Source organism: Emydura macquarii, unplaced genomic scaffold (assembly GCF_026122565.2).
Source record: "Emydura macquarii macquarii isolate MOO-44397 ecotype Brisbane River unplaced genomic scaffold, CSIRO-AGI_Emac_v2 contig_1045, whole genome shotgun sequence".
Lineage (NCBI taxonomy): Eukaryota > Metazoa > Chordata > Testudines > Chelidae > Emydura > Emydura macquarii.
In genome coordinates this window covers 17,812,784-17,837,790 of record NW_027131182.1, presented here as the reverse complement: position 1 = coordinate 17,837,790, position 25,007 = coordinate 17,812,784, and the positions used below count along the sequence as shown (strand labels likewise).

Below are 25,007 nucleotides of genomic sequence, written 5' to 3'. Positions count from 1 at the left end.
TCAAGTGCTGGTATAATTTTTTTCCCTTTTGTTAAGGGCCAGGAGGGGATTATAAATCTCATCGAGATCATTAGTGGGAGACTTTCCAGAAGTGAATTTTGAAGAGGAATGTGAAAGGTGACCGCTACAAGTATAAAAGAGTAACATGGAAGAAGGCATGAAGATGAGAACAGGAGGAGGAGGAGAGAAAGGGGGCAGTTAGGAGAGATGCTTAGGAGGAGTGAAGGGAGTAAAAGGGGAAGTAGGAAGAAGTGACACCAGAGATGTAAGCAGGGACAGATTTATTCAGAACCTGAAAGGTGAGGACAAAGATTTGAGTGTGATGTGGAAGGGGAGGGAAGTAGAGATCAACAAACCTGTCAGAAGGGAGAGGGATATGATTTTAATGGCAGGATTTTGGATAGATTGGAGGGGAGAGGGATAGTATGCAGAAAGGAAGTTGCCATGTCCAAGGCAAGAGACAACCAAGTTAAGTGGTAAATTGCTTTTAAAAATATGCAGTATGTTTGCCTGTACAGATTTGTAACTAGTTCTCTTTGAAAGAGACTACCAGTAATTAGAACCACACATGAAGTCTAATCTTTGACATTTATGGCAAAAGGTTCAGCTGGAATAGACCCAAAACTAGCTCCTTGACATCTTAAACACAGAGGATTAAACTTTTACTAGAAGCTCATAAAATATCATAGCTGAACCCAATGTTTCCTCTACACAACACAAGGAGCTGCAGAAGGGTAGTCACCCACCTGAGATGGCATTAGTTACAGACATGAGTGGAGAGTGAAGAGCAGGGGTCACACCCCAAACCGTGTGGTATCCTACTATTCCAGCTAAACCAAACGTCGTCACCATCTGCGGGAATGCAGCATTAGGAGATGCAATGCCCAGTCCCAGCAAGCTAGCCAGACCTAAAGGAGGACAAAGTTAACACACAATTGTGAACTCTGAATGGTTTATTTATACATCTCCACCGAAATTTTAAGACACACTGAATATGTAAATCAGATTAAGCAGTTGATGAATGTTCATTTCCCTGAGTCCACCCCATTTTCCTAATACATCCAATTGTACGCTATTGAACACATCTTATTTCTCGAATTTTCTAAGCTCCCAGATGCTATGGTGATGATACAGCTTGGATTAAAAACCCTCCCTCCTCCTCCATCATGGCATTTTTACATTCATTTATTATTACCTTGGACAAATGAGTAATACACACCTGATGCCAACATTATGCCACTCTGAGAATAAAAACAGAGGCTTGAAGTACAAGCCTACACTGAAAAGTGACTAATTATGCAAGTGTGTGGGTTCCATTTTGGTGTGTCCAGAATAAATCTGTGAAGTTTACAGAAATAAAAGCTTTTTCTAACCATCAGCCCAAGCAAATGCCACATGGGATGTGAAAAATCAGATGGCTGTCAAAGAGGGTTGCGACAGAATGTTGCCCTAGGTAGCACCACGAAAGATCCACAATCAAAAGGGAAAGGGGGATGTTTCTCCCAATCTGATCAGACCATGAATATCACAGAAGATAGCTAGCTATGTCACCCTTGATTTATGCCTGCTGACCAGTGCAAGAAGTAGCACTGGCTGGCTGTTCACCCCTTGTTTTGCTGACAAATTAGTTCTTGTGAAGGCAGCCAACAGCAAATGTCCAGGTCTGAAGTCCAAGGAAGATTACTGCCTTCCAGTGAAAAAAGTGAGTGGAAGCCCATTATTTCTTCTGGCAGATCCAGCCTTAAACAGGAGCCAAGAGGACAAGATACAGAGGGCCCTGGCCCATCAGCTTCACCTCAGTGCTAAAAAAAGATATGGCAGGCTCCCAAAAGGAAAGAAAGGGAGCATGCCATCCTCTTCAAACCGACAGCCAGAAACACTGGAGCAAGTCAGTCTCAACTAGACTGCATGGGCACACTTTTTAAACCAAGTTACCCAATAGCTTGTAATGGCTCTCTTTAAAATAATAAAGCCCATCTGGAGACTCCTCGATTAATAGATCATTAACCCAACAGTTATAGTTATATGGGAGCAATTATAGCTTATCAGCTCAAAGCCTACTTTAAAATTTGAGTTGGCAAATTGAGTTGAGTTGAGACTTTAACTGTGCCAATCCAGATGCTGGATGGAGTTCACCTTGCATTACTACTACAGTCCAGACTGCAAATGTAGTTATAGCGTTAAACTCTGTACAATGGGAGTAAAGCATTTGTGATATGACGATGTCACAAACCCGACTGAATTAAAGTTAAAAGTAATTCCATATTGTTTAAGTATTTTAGAAACTCACTGTATTAAAAATGCAAATATTTAGGTACTATTGTGGGATGCTATATAACCTCTTTTAAGGGGTATGCAAATATATTCACTCCGATTATGTAAGAAATCAGCCTTCTGAAGTTTCCCCTTGGGACGGGGGAGGGAGAAAGGGAATATATGGACCCACTGTCTGGCTGATTACCTATTCATGGTGTCTTCAGAGACACAAACTAGATAAAGGAGGGACTCACTGACTCACGAGTGCGCTTGTTCTGAGCTGAAGCTATGATGAACCTGTGGTCACAGGAAAACCCCTGGGTGGGGTCTGAAGGACTGTTCACCAGCCTGAACCCCTGTTGAGCTGGAGGGGGAGCAGGAGGAGATCTCTGGTAAGTTTAGTAGCATGCATGTAGCTTCTTTTGTTGTTTTTAATATGTTTTCTCTGTAATGCTTTTACCTTAAGAATAAATATGCTGGCTTAGAAATATGCTGTGCTAGCTTAACTATGGGCAACTATACTGTTTACCATCTCAGAGGCAAAAAAAAAGCAGGCCTGCTTAGGGAGCCTGAGTTTCCTGGGAAATAGTACAGGAAGTCTGGAAATACCCCAGTCAGGACAGAGAGAGATCCAGGTCTCTGCCCAAGAGCAGTAACAGCTGAGGAGCAGAGAGCCTAGAGTGGGTGCCTTTGCTGGACCATGCGGGGGGGAATACAGGTGCAGTTGCCCTGAACTGTGACAGCATTGAGCTGAAAGTCAAGTACAGTTGTGTGTATGAATTGAATCTGATCTGTAGGCCTGAAGGGAGACTCTGCAGGAGCTGATCTTTATTAAAAAACATGCTCCCTGAGTTTTTGTTATGCATACAGACAAAGCTACACTGGTAGAAGAGCTTTCTACCTTAGGAAAGATAGAGCTGAATGTGGTGTCTCTCCTGTTCTGATTGGATAAACTAGATAAGAGTGCCACATTCATGCTAAAATTCTGTTGCAATATTTAAACCATGAGTTTTGAAGAAGAAAAGAAGACTGACATAGCAAGTACATATTTTGAATTCCTTAAAAGGCTAACATACAATATTGGCGTGTGCAGAATGCTAATTGAAAACTTATTGGCAACTCCTGTGGCCTGCTGCTAATTCTTCAAAACAAAACTCTTGTTCTCCATACTTGGCAAAGTTGTTGGACAATTAGTCTCTCTCTTATTGTCCAGTAAAGCGTGAAAAAATCTAGATGCCAAAAAGAACTCAAAAACACACATACTCCAGGGACTTTGGTAGAATACTAAGTATTTCACAAATTCTTAATTAAGCAAGCCAAACATACACACATGCATGCCACATTACTCTGGACTGTTTGAGATGTTGAATTTCTGCATTTTTAGTGAGATTCCTAAGGTTTTGCTCTCCAAGAGACAATTACTGAATTGTTTTTGCAATAAGAGTCAGCGATCAACCAGCTGGTCTCACACACACCAAAAAATAGGGTTAGAACTAGTTACTAATGGAATGATTAAAAGTTAGTATTTTTCATTAAGGACTTGTCTACATGGGTATGCTCAGGAAAATTAACAGTTAAAGTGGATTAATTAAACTGTATCCTCTGTGGACGCTCTTATTCAGAATTAAAGTGATCTTAATGCAATTCAGCTTGGTTTACTTCCAGAGTGAATTAAGCTAACCTACTTTCCCCATGTAGATAAGAAGTTTCCAACAGGCTCAATTTGGCACACAACACACTGGCATTCCAACTACATCCATGACTTTGAGTTTTCTCACCTGCAGTGTATGCAGATGCAGTAGTCATAGTTTTTCTAAAAGGTGTAATTGTTGCTGCTTTGTCAGCTTCCATCTCAGCCACACTCTTCTGTTTTACAGGGACTCCCTGAGGAATGTTGTTCGGTGGAGGTGCTGGAAAAATCACCTTGCCATCCTGACAATACACAAAGTTACAATTACTTCTAGGGGTAGTCAACAGATGGACCGCAGGCCAAATCTGGACCGCCAGATGCTTTTGAATGGGCCCTGAAATCTTTTTATTTACTTATTATTATCATCATTCTTCTTTTTTTTTTTTTTTTTTTTTTTAATTATTTTCTCTGGAGTCTGGACCTTGACAATATCTTGACAAAGAAATTTGAACTTTGACAAAAAATAATTGACTATCCCCTGGTCTAGCATGGCAGATGGTTTACATTGCTGGTCATTGTTTATTCTTAAAAAAAATAATAATAATAATAATTCTGCAGACAAGAGTCAAGATCAAAAGTAAAACAAAGACTAATGGGTGAAAATCTGGTTTATGGGTTTTCAAACAGGAGCCATAATTATGAAGAGAATGTTCTTCATAACAAATACCTTTTCAGTCAAAGCTAAAGATTATTATTCGGGGCAGTGGAACTGGAGGCGGGCAGGGGCTAGCATCCTCGAAACGGAAATATTGAAGGGACTGATGTATGTCCCTTCCTTCCTCAATATCACAGAGGCAGGAGCAAGACCCAGCTATGTTTCTGCCCCAGGCACATGCAAGAGTGAGACCAGAGGAGCGGCTGGTACATGAGACTGGGCCAGTCACTGGAGAGCTGGTAGAAAAGGTTCTCTCCTCTCACCATCTTCCAGCTACTACAGGTTCTGACAGAGACACTGGGCCTGGGAAAGGACAGGAGTATGTGTGCCAACCATCAGGGTGGGGGGACAGGGCACCAGCCACTTAGGAAATGCAATACAAACAGGAGCAGAAACATCCAGGACACCCCTGGCCGGCCTGAAGCCAATTCCCCTGCTATGTCCAGTTTCAGTAACTCTCTTCACTCCATCTCCTGCCCCTCCATTTCCCCTATTGACAATAGCTTCTCCCCTCACCACCACCCCATTATTATTTATTCACAGAACTAACATCGTGCTAGACACCTGAGTATTATTCTTCTAGCACCTAGAATCCCCAATCAGTATCAGGGCTCCACTGTGCTTGTCTCGGACTCATGTTTTATAGTGCCAAGTCTCGTTCTAAAGAACTTACAATCTAAATACACCAGACAAACAAAGGACAGAAGGGTAAACAGAAGCATGATGAGGTGAAGCAACCTGCCCAAGGTCATACAGCATGTCAGTAGTAGAGCACGGATAACAGAACTTGGGTCCCCTGACTATCTGCCCAGTGCCTTATCTACTAAGCCATGTTGTATCTCAAAATATATAAACAGACATATTTCCTGTCCAGAAGAGTTTGTCTTGATGACGTGAACTGTTAAGCACACTTTAGGACAAAAAAAGCATATCTATATATAACTCACTCTCTTCCCAGCTGAAGTTGGAATATGAGGAAACTAATTCATGGTCTTATTCTAGGTTCTATTAGTGGACAGACACTCAAAGTACAAAGCCATCAGCCACAGCTAACATCTTTGTTAGAGCAGAGAGGACAAGGAATCAATGAACTATCCCCTTTCACTTTGTGAAATGTTCCATAAGGTCAGAAATAAAGCACATAAATATGGGGGGAAGAGGAGAAATTTGCATTACTGGTGCCAATGCTGTACCTGTTCTATGAATAAATTGAGGCCTTCAAGTTTCCTTTGGCTTTGAGCCATACTACAAAACAACTTGAAAGGCTTGATTTTTTTTTTTTTTAAATGTAATGTTAAAATTCCATTTCCTTTAAAATAATTTTTAGCAGGGTTTTTCTGCTCCCTTCTGGATGCTCATAAGGATCTTTTCAGCAAGGGGAAAACCAACTATACATGGGAATAGTGTAAATGTCTACTCACAAAACAAGCCAGCAAAAAATACAGAAAAATCTTTTTGTTAAAATCTTTCGGAAACAGAAATATTAGGCTTTTCTGTTAACTGTAGGAGGCACGCCATTTTGAGACAAATATGATTTTCAAGGTGGCCTTTTAATAAAAAAAGAAGTGATAACACAATCATTGCACAAGACCAGAGGAATGTTTAACATGAACACAAAAAAAACACGGCTGCACATCTTACACTCTTCCATAAGATACACATAAAGCAAGCAAATATTTACCTTCTTAGGATGGATTTAAGGATATTTCAATGATTTCTCTGGAAGTAAACAAAAATATGTTATAAAAATAGAGTATGCTGACTTACCTTCATTACCACAGTACCTCTAACAACATGGTCCAGAGTGCCATAGTCAAATTGGTCCTTCAGGTCTAAGTAGAAGTTTTCCTTGTCAGGACTTATAGCCTTTAGAAGTTTGGTAACGTTGTTGGAGTACAGAGTGCTGGCCTGGCTAGCCATTCTACTTGGAAGGTCTGTGTAACCTATATGCGTAACTCCCTAAATAAAACCAAGTGAAATGTTAAGTCCAGTACAATTCTCAGAAGAAACAGTGTCTCTAAACATCCAAAACCTTTCTGGACATGCACATTTTAAGTAGCAAGTTTAGTTTTAGTATGGATTTCATTCTGATTTGCATAGATTCTAATGAGCTAGAAAACAAATGATTGCATTAAGATTTACTTGTGTTTTATACCAACAATGTTTATACCACAACATGAGTAAATCCGTTCACTTTGCACACTATTGGGATTAAGCCTGCACTAGCAGAAGGATGCACTGACTGGGAATTTTTCCATCTCTAATTTCTAAAATTCTCTCTTACAACTTCAGGTACTTTAAGCAGCCAGATGACAGATGTTAGGTCTTTTCAGTCTTTTTGAAGAGTGTTAAGGGTATGTTCCCAGACTCATGAAAGAATGGAAAGGAACTCTTTTTATAGTTGGCTGTCTGGCTTATAGTTATCTGTCCTTGACCATGTTTGCTCTTCTAATCACAGAATCATAAAAATGTGGGACTGAAAGGGACCTTAAGAGGTCATCCAGTCCATCCCCCCAAGGTGAGGCAGGATCAAGTATACCTGATAGGTGTTTGAATAACCTGATCTTAAGAATGTCTAATAATGGGGATTCTACAGCCTCCTTTGGTAACCTATTCCAGTACTTAACTATTCTATAGTTAGGAAAAACTTCCTAATATTTCACCCACATCTCCCTTGCTGCAAATTAAGCAGATTAATTCTTAAGAACATAAGAACAGCCATACTAGGGGTCAGACAAATGTCCATCTAGCCCAGTATCTTGTCTTCTGACCATGGCCAATGCCAGGTGCTTCAAAGAGAATGATCAGAACAGGCAATCATCAAGAGATCCATCCCGTCGCCTATCCCAACTTCTGGCAAAATGAGGCTAGGGACACTTCAAGAGCATGGTTTTGAATCCCTGCCAATCCTGGCTAATAGCCATTGATGGACCTGTCCTCCTCGAATTTATCTAGTTCTTTTTTGAACACCGTTATACTCTTAATCTTCACAACATCCTCTAGCAAGGAGTTCCACAGGTTGACTGTGCATTGTGTGAAGAAATACATCTTGACCTACTTTCAGCTGACATGGAGAACAATTGATCAGCATTGTCTTTATAACTGCCCTTAACGTATCTGAAGATTATTATCAGGTCGTCCCTCAGACTTCTTTGCCCAAGATTAAACATGCCCAGTTTTTTTAACCTTTCCTCATAGGTCAGGTTTTCTAAATCTTTTATCATTTTTGTTGCTCTCCTCTGGACTGTCTTCAGCATGTCCATATCTTTCTTAAAAGTGTGAAACCCAAAACTGGACACACTACTCCAGGTGAGGCCTCACTAATGTCTAGTAGAGTGGTACAATTATCTCCTGTGTCTTAGCTACAACACTCCTGTTAATTCACCCGTCAACACTTATTAACCTTATTTTGCAACTGCATCACATTGTTAGCTCATGTTCAATTTGTGAACCCCCAGATCTTTTTCTGCAGTACTACTGCCTAACAGTTATTTCCAATTTTGTATTTGTGTATCTGATTTTTCCTTCTTAAATGTAGTATTAAATATTGCAATATTTAAGTAAGTTTCAGGGTGCTTAGAACCTTCGTATAGGTATCATTTTATTGTTCAAATCTAAAGAAATAAAATAATTTAACTTCTAAGACTATGAAGACATATTTCAATTCTGTGAAACTGAAGTCTGCCGAGGAGATGTAAATCATATTCACTACCAAAAGAAACAATTGTTACTATCCATTTTCAATAGAACATAACATTTAATTGAAATAGTAAAATTATTTAACCTACCAAATTAGACAGATTTAGCCTTTTTGAATTAGGTATCCTAAAACAAGTTGAATTACTTACAGAAGGGGGAAAAGGTATCAGGTTATAGCTACACTACAGCTTAAGTCAGTATAAATTTTGTTGCTCAACGGTGTGAGCAACATAAATTACACCAACCTAAGTGCCAGTGTGGACAGCGTTGTGTCAATAGGAGAGCTTCTCATGCCGACATTGCTACCGCCGCTTGCAGAGGCTGAAGAAATTAAGTCGACGGGAGAGATCTCTCCCTTCAGCATAGAGCATCTGCACTAGCAGCACTATAACGTTGCAGCTGCGCCGCTGTAAGCTCTGGAGTATAGCCATAGCCTCTGTCACAGCTGAGTCAGATCAGTCTCTACCAAGCCTAAGAAACATGATTTGTTTAAAGGCAATCCATCTAGAGCAGGACTTGAATTCCATTTGCCTTTTATAATGACGACTGGTGACAAAATGCTAGTCTTAAACAAACATGAATTTAAGCCTCTATGGTAGACCAGGAAGCTACACGTTCTTAGTTTGTAACCTATGGAGTCCTCAAACTACATGCACCCTTATAAATGCAGAACAGCTGCTTAAGAAACCCCATACCTTGTGAATGTAAAGCTCTCCTGGCTTAGTAGTTTCAAAGTTTCCTCCTGCTTCTGAGGCTAAATCCACAACAACTGAACCTTCTTTCATTGATTCAATCATGTCTTTACGAAACAAGACAGGAGCTTTTTTACCTGGTAAGACAAGAAAATACTGCAGGTTAAACATTAGTGTCACATCCTGCACATAACATCCCATGGCCATATTCGCCCCTCAGAGAACTATACACTATCTGCATAGTTACCACAGAACTCAGCAGAAGTTGTATGTAAACATTAAGGAGAACATTTTGTCTCTAATTTGAATATTTTCAACTCATATGTGACCTACATTTGTGTGTATTTACAGAGAGAAAAGATAGTATGTTTTTTCTCCAAGTATGTGGAAAACCACTGCATGTGCTCTTAAGAAATAATAAAATGTTATTCTCCTAAAAGGACATTTTTACTTATGTAAAAGACAATGTTAGCAGATACTATTTTGCTTTTACTTTTATTTATCTTTAGGATATGACCTGCAAATTTATCTTTAGAAATACTTTTGGTTTTTTTCCAAAGTGCCTATGGTATCCAAATGCCAACAGCAATAGGATCTAGAAGCATTGTCATCCCTATTCATTACAGTAAGCAAAATCTTTAATATCTTTCTGAAAGGATGTATGATTTCGGATTTCTGTAAAAAGGATCCTCTAAAAAGGATTCAGCCACTGGAATCCTAATGAATCCAACCAATCTCTGTGCAAGTGGTTCTCTTTATGCAATAAGGACTTTAAAGAATATCTTCTAGCTTGTTTAAGTGAGAGTATGCATTTATTTCTGGATTTTTCTTTCGTAAGCAATACTTGAAATAGCCTGTTGACAAGAACTGAAGGTAAGTAAGGTCTATGAGGAAAAATTTCAGATCTCATGGCTGAAATCACAGCCAACAATAACCAACGCCACACACAAACTGTTAAAAAAATATTAAGGTTGCAAAACAAAGCACTCAGAAATTGCTTGTCCATGCAACCTTAAATTCTGACTCCCCCACCCCATTTCAATTCAATTTTTTATTACATGGGCACAAGCTACTATTGTAGCACAATTTGTCTTATTCAATGCATAGATGGACTCTAGATGGTGTGCAGTGAATTAGACAGTGACAATTAGGCAGGAGTCCTGCAAATCCTTACCTCATTTAGTGCAAATTCCTTTTGTATTTACAACAGAATACAGACAGTACATATATTGAAATCAATGGACTTTGTGTTTACACCAGTGGAAAAGAGCATGATTTGGCTGTCAATCTCTAGGCTAGAGAATATAGAATGAATCAAAATAATCTTAGGTATGTTATATTTACAAATAATTTGAGAGTTATGTTTAAAAGGAAAAATATTTAAATTAATTTAATCTACATAAAGTTGGGGTTTTTGTTTTTTTTTTTAATTCTGACTGATAAATAATTGTATATCCTTCCAATATCTTGCTATTTTCTAGCAAGACTGAAGAAACTTCACAGAATACAGAGTCCCCGGGTTGGTGAAGGGTGCTGGGTGGGGACAAAAGTAGTATGCAAGATAGAATCACCAAGGTGAAAGAGAGAGAGCTATCCCAGAAAGGTCTAAAGACCAGAAACTCCAACAGCAAAGCAGGCCCCTCTAACAAGAAAGTCCTTGACCAGGGAGGAATAGAGCAATATGATTTGCTGACTACTCCCCTAAGGACTGAACATCTGTTTTTGACAAGATATCAGCTGTGGGAAAAACAAATATGGCAACCTCTTCAAGAACTGGAGCCCACCAACAGAAGAAGAGAGACAGATTTACATAAAGCTGAATCACCAACAGCTTCTCTGCTTTCTGCTCCCTCGCCCTGGAGTCAGATAGTCCCAAAGATGCACAAACTTACCTGAGATTAGTGGAGATGGAAAATTAAAAGCATTCAGAGCAGGAAAGGAAAACATGTCTGCTGATTGGTGACATACCAGGAATGAGAGCTGTACTGATGATGATGTCAACTTCTTGGCATTGTTTGGCAAAAAGTTGCATTTCAGCTTCAATAAACTCTTTGGACATTTCTTTTGCATACCCGCCTTGCCCCTCTCCAGATTCCTTTAAATCCACTTCTAAAGGCTCAGCACCAAGAGATTTGAATTGCTCCAAAGCTGCAGCTCTAAAGGTTTAGACAAAACAGACCATAGAAAAGTAAAGTTAGATTTTGTAGTGACAATTCAATACATCCAGGATTTTATTGGAGGCCCTTACAATAGCAGTCAGAGAGGAAGAGCAAAGAGAGACAGTATGGTCCAAATGACCAGTTCCCCCTCTGTAAAATGGGTTTAACAGCATTTTACTACCTGACAAGGATGTTTGAGGATAAATAGATTAAATATCATGAAGAACTCATACTATGGTAATAAGGGCCATAATCACCTTAGACAGATAGTAATTGTGCCTGCACCCAAACATAATCTTATTATTGCAGGATTTTATTAACATCAGGTGGCAGCACAGTGCAAAATATAAAGTTTTCAGAGACTACTTTCCAATTTCAATCTGGAGGGAATAATCTCAACATGCATGGAATTATGCACACAAATCCTTGCACATCAAGATGAAAATGTTCAGCTTGCTTAGCATGTGCATTTTGAAAACTTGGAAAGTTTAAAATGGAATTTAATTTCTGCCTTTGAGAAACAATCCACTGGGAAGAATGCTTACCTCTTCCCCCCATTTTATATCAATTATGTTATTTTTAAATGTAATGGATTGAAAGCTGTTTTCATAATCAGAGCGCTTCTGACAGAATTTTCATAACATTCTTCACTTCATAAAAATAAATATGCGTTCATTTTTAAAAAATTTGTTATATCCAGGCCCTAGGCACTTGAAAACATAACCAGATATATAGTATTACTACCAATACAACATATGCACACAATAATTCAATATAAGCAGATCCTTTAATGAGAGAAGCAAACATTTAAGGCTCATGAGAGAAATTTTTCTAGGCCACTATCACCCCAGTATTCCTGGCTTACTTCTTAAAAATGCCTTTGGGACAGAGATACAATCTATGAGGCAGAGGAAGCAGTCTCAGGATGGTAGCTTTTAAAATGGCTCATATTGCTGACTCAGTTTCTGTAACTCAACACTTGAGTTGCAGAAGCAGGATGGGTTGGATCTCTTCTCTCCATTCAGTAGCAAGGAAAAAGCCTTGCTCAGGAATTCCCAAATGGAGATACAGAAGAGCAGGATTTCTGGGAAACATAGTCCCTTCTGGCAGCCATGCTGTAGTCCTGGTCTGGGGCAGGGCATGCTAGTTAATAATAGTATATAAACCTTGCCTCCTCTTTCTCTTTCCTCCCCTGAAGCTGCCAGATGAGCAGAGACCTGAAAAGGGGGGGAGGGGAGGAGTGCTAATGGGTTTCTCCTGAAAGTTTGGACAAGTAAAAACTCTTTTATTCATTTACTTGTATAATCCTCTGGCTTTACAGTAGGGTTTGACACAGCCACTTCTGATGAACAATGTGAAGGAGTAGGGATATGATTTTTCTATTTCGGGGTGAACTAAAATAAAATCCTTGGAGGGAGGATTAGTTTACAAATTCAATAGTTTTGTCTAGTCTGCCACACCCAAGATAATACAAGATCCCCTCCCACCCCCTCAACCAATTTTCTCAAGCCCCTCTTCCAAAAGAGCTCAGAAAACAGTTATGCCGGCAGTGTGCTCTGTAAATTAGCAAGTCCAGGTGTGTCAGATCAGAAGAAGAGGGTACTATTCCAGAGTTGAGGACTCCTCAATACCTGCCCAAGAGCCTCCTCCCTTTAAACCAAAGGGCTGTCAGCTTAAGGACCCTCAAGGAAAGTCCATTCTAAACTAATTAAACCACCATCTGATAGATAATTAGAGAACACAAAAACAATGCTGTAGTCAACTAAATATGAAGAAAAACAGTCACACTCCACCGTTTCTTTGAAAACTAAAGATGAACTTGAGTTGCCACTAATATTTTAAATACCCACACTTACCTGGTATCAAATCCACGAACCACTGCTCCCATTGATTTAGCTGCTCCTGCAGAAGCTAGCCCTGCTACTCCCCCTCCAATTATAAGAACCTAGAATGATATTTGTTATTAGAGATCAAGCTTAATACAAAGTGATCTGGAAAAACGGAACCAGTTCTGTTCGACATAGGGCAGCATTCCTCATAGGGAATGGGGAACATTGACCAGATCTACTTAACAGGTTACCTTAGAGTATAGGGTTCAAATTGACTAGGGTATAGTTCATAATATCACATTATTTAATGAAATTCATTTCCAGCTTCAAATAGTTTGGGAGTCAGCCCATCTATAGCATGTAGTCTACATAGACTGACATACGGAATATACATTTCCCCCCATTTCACATAAGCTTCAGTTTCCCATTCACCACTGATTTTCTTTCACTCCCCTCGCTAACCCCAACAAAGGGCCACTTTCATCAGGATTCTCAGACAGCAAAGTTCCAGACTGACAATCCCAAACAGTTTCCAAAACCCTCCCCACTCTGCTAATGCAAGAACAGATTTTAAATCAGAAGCTTGAATCAAAGAAGTCAGGGAGAAGTGAAATTTATTGAATTTCAACACACTGCATATTCAGTGAAGATAATGGACGCTTTGCCTGAATAAGGAGCAATTACTACTAAACAGGATTCTAAACTCTGAAACTAAACCCCGGCTCATTGAAAAACATTTAACACCCATCAACAGTGATTTGCTATGCTCATGAAATCACCTCCATTACAGAATAAGTTTTCTTAGTCCACACACCTTGGCAGGAGGAACTTTACCCGCAGCTGTGATCTGACCAGTGAAAAATCGACCAAAATGATTTGCTGCTAGTACCACAGCCTTGTAACTGTCAAAGGAAAAAGACGAGAACATTTGCTTCAGTATTTTTCCGTGTCCAATTCCCACCTAGCCATTGCAGCACACAGTTAAGAGAAAAAGGCTCACATTTAAGTGAAACATGCAAACCTATGTAAAAGCTGTACCTTTGTACTCAAAAGGACTCAAAATGCAGCCCAAACAAGCATTTGTCATGTGCCATGGAGAAGTGCAAGTCAGTTAGGGATGCAACTAGCTTACAACAAGCTACTCTAAAGGCTTATTTTTGCACTTCTAACTTTGATTGAAACTTGCCGTATTTATTCTGAAAATAAATGTTCTTTAAACTTTTTTTTTAAAACCTCAAATGTTTTTAAAGTTCCAGGTCATTAAAAAAAATTAGCCTGAATGAGATGTTTGTCTGTGTACATCCCTTTAGCTCAAAATGCTTGTTATTACTGATGAAGCCTTTCTGTATATTGGTACTTAAATCTTGAAACCTGATAATGGATTTCTTTGTACTTAAAAGCATGTATTTGAGGGCAGTGGAAGATTTCTGAGGTCTTTAACCATTCATTCCCTTGCCAGGGGTTTTGAAAATGTGATAAATACATCAACACTTAACAACAAACTTTAACAGTTTACAGTCTTTGAAGTTAAGGCCTGCAGCATCAGCTCTGTTATATATGAATAATGTGAGGAGTTACATACAGGTAAACTGCAGAATCAAGCACAGTAACTGTAGTAAAGGTAGCATGGGAGAATAAGCACACAACTGAGAACTTTCTCACCCCAGCTTTACCAATGAATCCTTATGTGGCTTTGGACAAGTTGCTTAAACTTTGTGCCTCAGTTGCCCCATCTGAAAAATTGAGATAATACTCTACTTGACCATAAAGCAGTGTTGGGAGGCTTAGTTAATGTTAGTATAGCACTTCGTAAATGTAACATGCTTATCACTGGGTGCTGCTCCATTAGGTCTTTTCCTTGGCCATGCTGCATATCTGTAAATAGCAACACGTTGGCCAGTGTGTTCTTTTCCTACTGTGCTCAATCTTTCCTTTTTTCCAGTGATTTTGCAGAGGGTAAACTGTAAGAAAAGGAGCAAATGTCCTTTTAAGAGCAGGGGCTTTATGGTTAACTTATATATAAAACTTATATATATATATATATATGTATAAGAGAGACAGACTGACTTAGTAAAGGCACTTTAGTCTTGTGAAGAAGGAAACCAAGGAGACTTGGGGCCTCAACAAGGCACTAAAGTTCTTTTGGTGAATGCTTCATGCCCAATGTCCAAACTCTCTTATTTTGGTCTCTAGTTTTGTTAGAGACAATCTGGGATTTGTTTCTTGATCACCATGAGTCCAAATATTTTACATTAAGACTATCCCATATCTGTACTATATAGGTGATTAACCATGTTAGAAACCTGCTAATTGTTATGGACACACCAAAACATTTTAAAGTATATATTCCTGAGGAGGCCTTATGACTATCTCTGGCTTTGTACACAAAAGAATGACTGTTCTTTGGGTCAAAGCTTATATTTTAAAAAGTTATAAAATTTATATTATGACTTCCTATCACATTCTATTAAAATTATATAGGGTGAATGAGAAGACATGCGGAATAATTATTCAAATTATTACCTTGTTTCCTCTAGTATAATTTTTTTTTTAAAAAGATCAGCTATATACATCCACAAACAAGTATGTAGTTTGCCCAGAGCAAGAGGCTAAACACATTTTGAAGGGCACAAACTGTTTTCTTACTTTGAAGAGAGACACTTTCACATCTGTACAAAAAAGCAAATGCTCATAATACTTGCTGCCAACCATCTCACCAACATTTTAAGTTGCCACTAAGTTGCCACTTCTGTAAATTACAGAGAATGCAAATCCTAGGGGAGTTTTAGCTTTCAGGCTCATCTGCCATGCTGGTGGGCTTCATTTAGAGCACTTTTTACTGTCTCAATTCTCCCCCCTCCACCAACCACTGTGTTGGACATTAGTCACTCTGTGTGTCTTAGTCTATCACTTTCTCAACTATATCTTAAGCTACTCTGATGTAGTTCAAAGGGTGAGACACTACAAACAAATTCATAGATAAATAATTGCCTCCTAATTTTAAAAAAAAAGATCTGATCACTGCAAGGCTGACCTCAAGAGACTGACAATTTTAGACAACTCTAATAGACTCATTCTTCTTGAAACAGCTGCATGAAAACAAATGCAGAATTGTTTTGGACGCAATACATTAATACCAGAATGTTCGGTAACTGTTATCTAGCTATATTTACAGTCAAGCTGAAAAAAGTTAGTTTCATACCCAGCAATGTTGGCCATGGAGCTAAGAGCATCATATCCCTGAGCAATGGTAACCCGTGGAACCTGATCCATAGCCAAGACAGTAATTTTCTTTTCTGCAAGTTTATTCAGTAGGTCTGGGTTTTGAGCTGGGTAGATAAAACTAATCAGGGTAGCAGCTGTCTTAAAAAGATCTGCCTCATGTATTCCTAGTGCAGGGTTAACTATAGGAGCTCTCACCTGAAGGAAAAGAGAAGTGTACAGATTAATCAATACAAACAAATCAGTACATGTCCCATGGAGAAATATGAACAGACAGTGAGGTTTATTAAGGATTATTTACACAAAAACTAATGGAAGGCATCTTTCACTTGTAGGTCACTTTTTAAAATCAGATCTAGGTAATTAAGTGGCAGTGTAAAAATAGAATTCAAGGGACCTGTGTGAAATGAATTAATGGTTTCTATTCAGTCGATAGTAGTTTTTGTGAAGGCCATGTTTGCACTACTGTAATTAGCATGTACATTGGCGGTCTCAGAACTACTCCTGAACAGATCTGGAAACCAGGCTATTCCCAAGATCACCTCTAAAGGCTGTGAAACACAAAGAAGCTTGCACTACTGGTGACTGCACTAGACCCAGAGGGATTAGATGTTTTAAACTGTTAGCCTAGCCAGCCCCTTTCTTGAGAGCATATATGTAAGATTGCCCAGCATTCCATTATAAATCCCCGCTTCTCTGAAGGGCTGATAGATTTCCCATAAAAATTCCACTATGCTATATCTAAATCTTGATGCACAACTTCAAATTAAGATTTCTAAAGGAAGCCACACCATCAAGCTTAAGTTTCTCCACCTCATTGCCAAGGCTCTGTGCAACTTGGCTGCAACCTACATTTCTTGATACCCCTCATGCTTCTTTGTTTTTCATGTTCTCACCATATCAGCTACCACTGTTCTCCTGTCTCAAATCCATTCAGAATACACTGCTGCCATGCAATCTTTGAATGATAATTAGAGATTAGTTACTGGCATTCATTCTTATGCTAGCACCTCAAGGAGAGCTATTACTCACAGGAGAAAAATAACTGATTTCTTATCTATTGTTAGTCTTAAGAGCATAAGTTCCTTGGGGCAGGGATCTTCACTTCTCAGTGTTGTGAACATCACTCTCCCTACTTTGCTCAGCAAAATGCCACTATTCTTAGTGGGTGAACAGTAGGAAGTTGGCCTCAAACCATTTAAAAAACTGATGTTCAAAGGTTTAAGTTCTCTTTTCCAACTTAGTAGGCTTTTTGTGCCCAGAATGGAGTCACCAACTAATCAGCTGATGAAAATTAAAAACACAGGTAAAGCCTGAAACGTGGAAGATGTGAATTTAACAGGGGCTCCCTCTTAAAATAAATGAATAAATAAATCAGCTAGACATTTAGCAGACTATTTGAAATGGTTTGGAGAAGTCATATATTATCCTTAAAAACATTTAAAATACACTATATTGAGGGGGAAAAAATAATTACTTTGAGTACTAAATCAGAAGCCAATGCTTCCTGGGTCCCTTGGATCTTTGCTCCTGCCTCCCTATAGTGGTCATCAGAGAACTTGGAAGCTTCTCCAGCACCGGATTCCACCACAACATTGAATCCTTGTTTAATCAGAGCCTGGACCCCAGCTGGCGACAATGCCACCCTCTTCTCATTCTGGAATATCTCCTTAGGAACACCCACAGTCAACTGTTTATATGGGATTCCTGTAAATACATAGGAAAAAATGGTATTTAGTTTAGCAATAATAACTACTACTAAATTCTGATGTTCTGTCACAGCATTTTCTTGTACTTTTTATCCACACTTGTACAGTAGAACCTCAGAGTTACGAACAACTCAGGAATGGAGGTTGTTCGCAACTCTGAACAAAACATTATGGTTGTTCTTTCAAAAGAAGAAAGTGAATACTGACAATACAGTTTTGAAACTTCACCATGCAGAAAAAAATGCTGCTTTTAACCATCTTTACTTTAAATGAAACAAGCACAGAAACAGTTTCCTTACCTTGTCAACTTTTTTTTTAAAACTTAAATGTAAATTACTTTAAAAAAAAAAAAAAAAAAAAAAAAAAAAAAAAAAAAGGTTAACAGTACTTTACAATACAGTATTTTGCTTCCCTCCCCCCACCTGATAGAGTACTTTGGGTTACAAATTAAGTGTGTGATTGACCGGTCAGTTCTGGTGGTCGTAACTCTAAGGTTCTACTGTAGATACATCCCACATTTAACAATTCTCCTTCCTCAAACAAGATATAAGAGGCTAGGCAATTTTTTCCAGAAATGTAACATCTTACATGCATCACTTTCCTTTAATTACCAACAGGTGGCAGTACTAGTTAAATGTAGTAGGAAAGTAAGCTTACATGCAGCAGGAAGTCTTTAAAGGTACAGATGGATATAAACTACACTAAAATATTATGAGCTTGATTGCCTTAATGAAAGTACAACATAGCCTGGATCTGAACACTGAATTGGCTTTTCAGTCCCTTAAAAGCTTACAAGTTGTGTTTATTACTGACAACTTTGTATCAACCTCTTATTTTGTGCATGCACAGTTTAAGAACCACTGTTGAGTCTCACAACTGATCTAGTTTAAAACTGTTTTAATCCAACTGGGAAGTCTAAATATCCTCCAGACTGATATATGTATTATATAAATAAATCTCTATCACAGTCAACCACTACCATTTTGGTACAAGTGCATTAAAACAGTATGAGCTCTATCAAATAGCACCCCAGTCCTGCTAACAGTGACTACTCAAGTCCACACAGGAATAAGAATGTGCCTAATGCTATTTGCAGGAGAAGATCCTACATGCAATTTACATTAAGAGTATGGAGATTCACAGTTTTTATTGCCTCTTCCAGCCATAAAGATGAAAGATGAGGGATGGGCCAGTCATTCTCTATTTTTTTAAGTGAACTTTGTTGCAAAATTAATTTACAGGGTTTTCAATTTGACCATGAATGTTATGTCTTTTGATACAAGATGGTGGTAAACACAGTTTGTAATAGACTTTATACAACAAACATTTGATACTAGAAGTGTGTGGTTTGAGGGTTTAAGTGTTTGCTTTCCTCTCCCACTCGCATGCTCTATTTTGGGGATTTGTATTAAGGGGATGTTTTGACCCACCCTTGAGCTCAGATCTATCTTATAGCTATGACCTTGAAACACTGAGTGTTTATATTCAACCTAAACTGAGACTTTTTAGGTTAATACTCATGGCAACTGTTACAAACTTTGCAATTCTTGATAAATATCTGGTCTTGCTGCTACAAAAATCTATATCTGAGGCGCTAACTAGATTAACCAGTCCCCCATACCCTTTAAAACTAATACCAGAACACACCTACTCAGGACTGATGGTAGAAATTAAAGGGAAGGAAAGAGACCAACAGCCAGAGGTCTATTTCATTTAATTATTTCTGCTCTTCCTTTGATGTTGACTGTCTTTACCCAAAATTTAATTGCTGCAATGGTGGAAAACAGTTTGAAAACACCAGTATGTAACGTCTAAATACGCAGAGTACATCTAGTTTTTTACACAACCCTCCCTCCCCATTTACCAAACAAAACAAAGTTATTAAATAAGCAGTGTTTAAAGAATACTACATCACAGTAAGAGTGATTTGTATCTAATACAATTTAGTCACAGAAGTACCTCAAAAGTACTTTACAAACATCTGCTTCATCAATATACAGGCCATCTAGACATCACTATACAACTTGAAAAACATCCCCCATTCCCATCATAGGCAAACAGGAAGCTTTCTCTGGCAACCAAATGAGTGCCAACAACAGAGGTTACAATTCTATTATCTTGCTGCTTGGAAAAGGCACTTCTTCCCCTGCCTTTCCAGCTACCTAAGCAGTGGAGGACCCAGTCCTGCCTCTACCTGATCAGCTCAATGAAAGTGACATGCTGTTTAGAAAGCAGAAGTGAAATTAACCAGATCATTGTGAAGTTCACTCTGTTGGTCAGGGAAATTCTGAGCAGCAGAGGCTGAGGGTGATTTGGGGAAGGTGGATACAAAACAGTAAAAGCAAGGGAAAGGGTGGAAAACTCCCTCCACCCCCATCTTTTTACAAAGCCAGAAAGAAGGAAAGGATTGTAGAGATCCCCTTTCCTCCTGGAAGAGGAAGTTCCACAATGCAGTGGCTTCCGGTGGGTCAGGAGAGAAATAAAACAAAGAAAAGGAGAAAAGCATGATCAGTCCCTTATATCATCTAGGAACTGGAGGAAGGCTGCAAACTTCAAAGCACACAAACTTAATCTAGACAACTGTCAATTTCAATAAGTGACTTTAAAAATACTTTCAGCTACTACATGTCCAAGTTGCATTGCCAATTCATTGTTTTATTAGTTTTTTGTTTTTTTTTTTCATTTAATGCACAGTGTGACAGTTGCAAAGTTCTCTCATTTCTTTCATTCATACTTCTAGATGTTACTTGCATGAAAGATCTATTTATCTGGATGTTTTAATCTGATTTAGTGTCCTTTCTAGCAGACATTACAATCCAAGGCCAATATGGAAAGATGTGCCCTTCACTAAGATCGAGAGCGGGTCACTGACTAGTACCCAGTGATGCCCCGGCTCTCTCCCAAGCCTGTAAATGCACTACACACTTTCCAGCAGCCATGAAACGCCACTTCTCAGTACAGTGATGCCCACTCACAACTACTGTAATCAGCTAGTAGTAATCCAGTACGTTTTTCAAGCCCTGTATCTCTGTCTGCAAGCATTTCATTCACCAACAAAAAAGAGCAGCTGTTTAACAATGCAGAGCAAATAACTACATTAATATGCTAGGGAGGACACAAAGATCTCTATATCCAATGGAAACTATAGGTGATATTTAACATAGGCAGAATTTACATATAGTTGAGCTGTGACTTGTGGGTTATCATGATTCTTCAGATGAAACTTCAAACCCAGAAGTATCTCCAGGAGTGCACTGTCCATTTTGATTCGGAGTCACAGTTTAAAAAATAGGTTACATCTACACTTGGAGCTGGGGTTATGATTCCCAACTTGAGTGGATGTCTCTGGTAGCTCTCATCTACCTAGTGCCCTAAAAAGAGGTGTAGCTGTGAAACCATGGGCAGCAGCACGGACTAGCTCCCTGAGTACATACCCACAGGGTTCAGGCAGGTTTATACTTGGGGCTGCTAGCCCGTGCCGCTGCTGCCCATGCTACTGTAGCTTCTCCTCTATTTTTAGCGCACTAGCTGGATGACAGCTAGCACGAGCGTGTTTACTCAAGTTGGGAATCACACCCCCAGTTCCAAGTGTAGATGTAGCCTAAATTGTGCAGGGAAGGGCACATTAAGTGTTTCCTATTGAGCTACCACTAGCTCTTCCTGCAGAACCTAGCTATTCCATATAACCTACTTAGTTTGTGACAGTAACAAGATTCTACAGGGCATCAAATACAATTGGAGACAGAGCCTTTCAGCTTTAAGTCACTAGTTCAAGAGCAGCCCATGGCAACAGTTACTGTAAGCTGTTACTATCTAGCACAGGGGTGGACAAACTTTTTGACCTGAGGGCCACATCCAGGTATAGAAATTGTATGGCAGGCCATGTGGTGGGAGAAGGGTGGAGAGAAGGGGTGGGGCTGGAAGGGGGGAGCAGCTGCCGCACTCCGGCCAGGGCCAGGGCACTGCTGGGTCCACATGGTGGGAGAAGGGCAGGGGGAAGGGGCAGGGCCAGGAGGATGGGGAGTAGCCACTGCACTCCTGCCAGATCCAGCTGGAGGGCCTGATGCAAGGTTCAGGTGGGCCATATGCAGCCCGTGGGCCGTAGTTTGCCCACCCCTGTTCTAGCAACTGTTTTGGTGGCTTATGTGAAATGGATACCGTTTCCAGCAGACATGTGCAAACCTCATAACACTGGGCCTTGCCCTCCCTTCCTCCCACCACCCTAGCTGGTACTCAAGAGGGGGACAAGGACTGAATAGGCATGGAGACTAACCTGCCCTTTTACCTACAGATGGTATCGTCAGGTCAGAACTGAGGTAAACTGGGGAAGGGAATGTAGTGAAGGTTGAACTGCTGCTTCCCATGCCATGGATAAAAGAATTCAGTCTCCTGGCACCTCACAGTCACTGAGCTGCCATTAAACTTTTCATTCATTTAGCAATCAAATAGTAGCTACATGGAAACTTGCTGATGCACAGCTATTTAGCTTAGGTAATGAGAGGCACTTAATCAGCTAGGTATCTAAGGTGAGATCCAAAAACTGCATAGGCCCATTGACTTCAAGAACAGTATACACAAACTGTAACAAGTAGAAATATTTTTAATAAGGCAACATTCATGCTGCTGTAATGCTGGAAAAAGTAAACAGCAAACTCAACTGCTCACTGATGAGACTTTCAAAGCACTCAGGGTCTTAGAAAGTCTCCTCACTACACAAAATAGATAAATAAATTAGATTCCCAAGCCTTTAAAGGTACCAAACAATTGAAACTGGGCCTATTAGAAGTCTACTCTCCATTTAACTTCCACTTTAAAGATTAAATACTGACCAAGTTACTATATTAAACTAACAGGAAAAGTTGGCAAGAACTGAGTAAAGCAAGCAAAAGAAAAATACAAGCCCTTTTTTCATACTCCTCTAATTTCAGGGAGTGCCCTGATACATGGTGATACCAATAAATGTTATCAGACAGGAGAGTCAGACATAGTTTGCTGGGGGAAAAAAGATACTATCATACTATGAGCTATGTCTTTAGAATGGTAAGGGAGAAGTGAAACTCAGCTAGCTACCAACTTAAACATCAGCTTCAGAAGAAGCTGCTCACCTGTTCTGAGAGTTCTGAAGACAAGAAGACATTCTGAAGGACAGTGAAATGAATGGTGTAGAGAAGATAGAGCAGATGCTTCTATTCAACCTCTTATTACAAGAACAGGGAGACAATGAAACTGAAAGGCAGCAAATTTAACTGATGAAAGAAAATGTACAAGGCTTTTTATTTAAATAAACACAATGAACAGTTGGCCTGTGGTACTCATTGGCACTAAGAGCTTAGCAAAATTTAGAAAAAATAGTTGTAAAATATTTCATATTCTTAAAATAGGAGAGATTTTTAAAAAGCTTTAAAAAAAAAAAAAAAAAAAAAAAGGAGATATCATCATGCTTCAGGGCATAAACCAATCTCTAAAGGCGGGTGTAGGAAGAAACTTTCTTTGTGAGTAAGTTACTCCATAACTGACTATGGCAGGATTTTTTGCACCTTCCTCTGAAGCATCTGGTACTGGCCACAGATGGAGACAGGATACTGGACTAGATGGACCACTGGTCTGCTCCAGTATGGTAATTCCTATGTTCCTAAGAGATGAAGAAAATGGCAACCAGAACATACAGTGACATGAAAGACTCCACCCTTCAAATTTATTTTTAATTTCAACTTTCTACTGAAGTCCTTTCATTAACCTCAGTCATACAGTGCATACATGGCACGTTAAACGTCAGACAATATAGAAAACGATCTCTAAACAGATGCAAGCAAATAGATTTCAGTGCATGATTTCTCAGCAGTAAATCTTTTCCCCATTTTGCTCAGACTATTTAATTTCAAGTGGAAGAAGGGAATCAGCACAAAGTTTCCTTTTTTTAAACACTTGGCCTCTTCTGCAATATAAAGTGAGATATATTCTGAGGTAGCAGCTACAAGCCTAAACAACTATACAAATGCACAAACATTTTTCAAATTATCTTCTCCTCTATACTGAGCTGATTCTGAGTGCTATTATAGCTGTTAAATCAAATGCAGTTTTACACCACAATGATACACTAATTTTATTTTTAGATATTGTGATTTGGAGGTTGCAATGAAATTTAGTAATTTAGTTCATATGCTGAATAATTCCTCTATAGAACCCCCAACCCAAAGGAAAGTATTCAACAGAAATAAAAGTATATCTAGCCAACAACAGAGAAGAACATGACATTTTGATTAGAAATTTACCCTTCATTTGGCTTTTGTGTTTATTGAATGACAATGCTCAGCTTACCAAAAAAAGCCAGTGGACCAATTTATTCATCAACTAAGAGGGTTATCAAATTTGGTTTCTTTCAGTTTTAAACACTAAATGACATAAAAACAAGTGTCATACAAGTGATATTTCACATGGGTTGATAGTTCTGAAGACAGAAGTACTACAGTGTAGTTAGTAAATACTTTAATGCGTAACACCAAGAACCATCTGAAGATATCCTAATCTGTAAGAACAGTTACTATGGACTAACAAGGAAGCTGTCAAACTGCAGTCTGATCTGTGGACTACCAGCAAAGTCTTTTGATGGCCAAAGGCTAAATTCTGTCCTCTGATTTTCATTCACTAAACTCCCAGTATAGGCCCAGGGAAGCACTTAAGTACGTGCTTTAGTTTCTTAGGCCACATCTACAGTAGAAAAGGTTTACCTACATAGTTACACCAGCAATCGCCCTCGCCCCCAATGCAGATACAATTTATGTCAGCAAGAGTTCTTTTGGTGGTATATTTTATACTATTCCCTGAATTAAGTAAACTGTACTCTCAAAAAAAACCTCTTGCTGGAATAAGCACATCTATCCTAAAACATACCTATGTCTGTTAGGGGCAAGGGTTTTTTTCATAGCTATGCCAACAAAACTTTTAATTGTAATTCAGGCCTCAGACTGTAATGAAAACTAAGCATATACGTAAGTACTTTCCTAAATCAAAGTCATAGTCAGTAATAGCTCTGAACATACACTCAGGAGTATAATTTGGCCCCAAAGTGTTGGCGATTGAGAGAGGTGATGGTTAA

The 25,007-nt window shown here is 39.1% G+C and overlaps 1 protein-coding gene across 6 annotated transcripts in view; it reads right to left on the bottom strand.

Moving 5' to 3' along the window:
* Positions 1-25,007, bottom strand: part of NNT (nicotinamide nucleotide transhydrogenase) — a 74,397-nt gene that overhangs the window by 45,629 nt on the left and 3,761 nt on the right. For 3 of the 6 annotated variants that reach the window (XR_010919219.1, XM_067545601.1, XM_067545603.1), the window contains exons 2-11: positions 23,449-23,543; positions 17,680-17,909; positions 16,183-16,400; positions 13,795-13,882; positions 13,008-13,096; positions 10,961-11,148; positions 8,996-9,129; positions 6,369-6,560; positions 4,035-4,188; positions 747-908 (exon numbers count right to left, since the gene is read on the bottom strand). Coding sequence is in view for 5 of the 6 variants with exons in the window: in XM_067545601.1 (XP_067401702.1) it covers positions 747-908; positions 4,035-4,188; positions 6,369-6,560; positions 8,996-9,129; positions 10,961-11,148; positions 13,008-13,096; positions 13,795-13,882; positions 16,183-16,400; positions 17,680-17,909; positions 23,449-23,543 (1,550 nt within the window). In the remaining variant the exon portion in view is untranslated. Of the gene's footprint in view, positions 1-746; positions 909-4,034; positions 4,189-6,368; positions 6,561-8,995; positions 9,130-10,960; positions 11,149-13,007; positions 13,097-13,794; positions 14,942-16,182; positions 16,401-17,679; positions 17,910-23,448; positions 23,544-25,007 lie in introns of those variants that run through there. The other 3 variants (XM_067545602.1, XM_067545605.1, XM_067545606.1) reach the window with 3 other exon arrangements.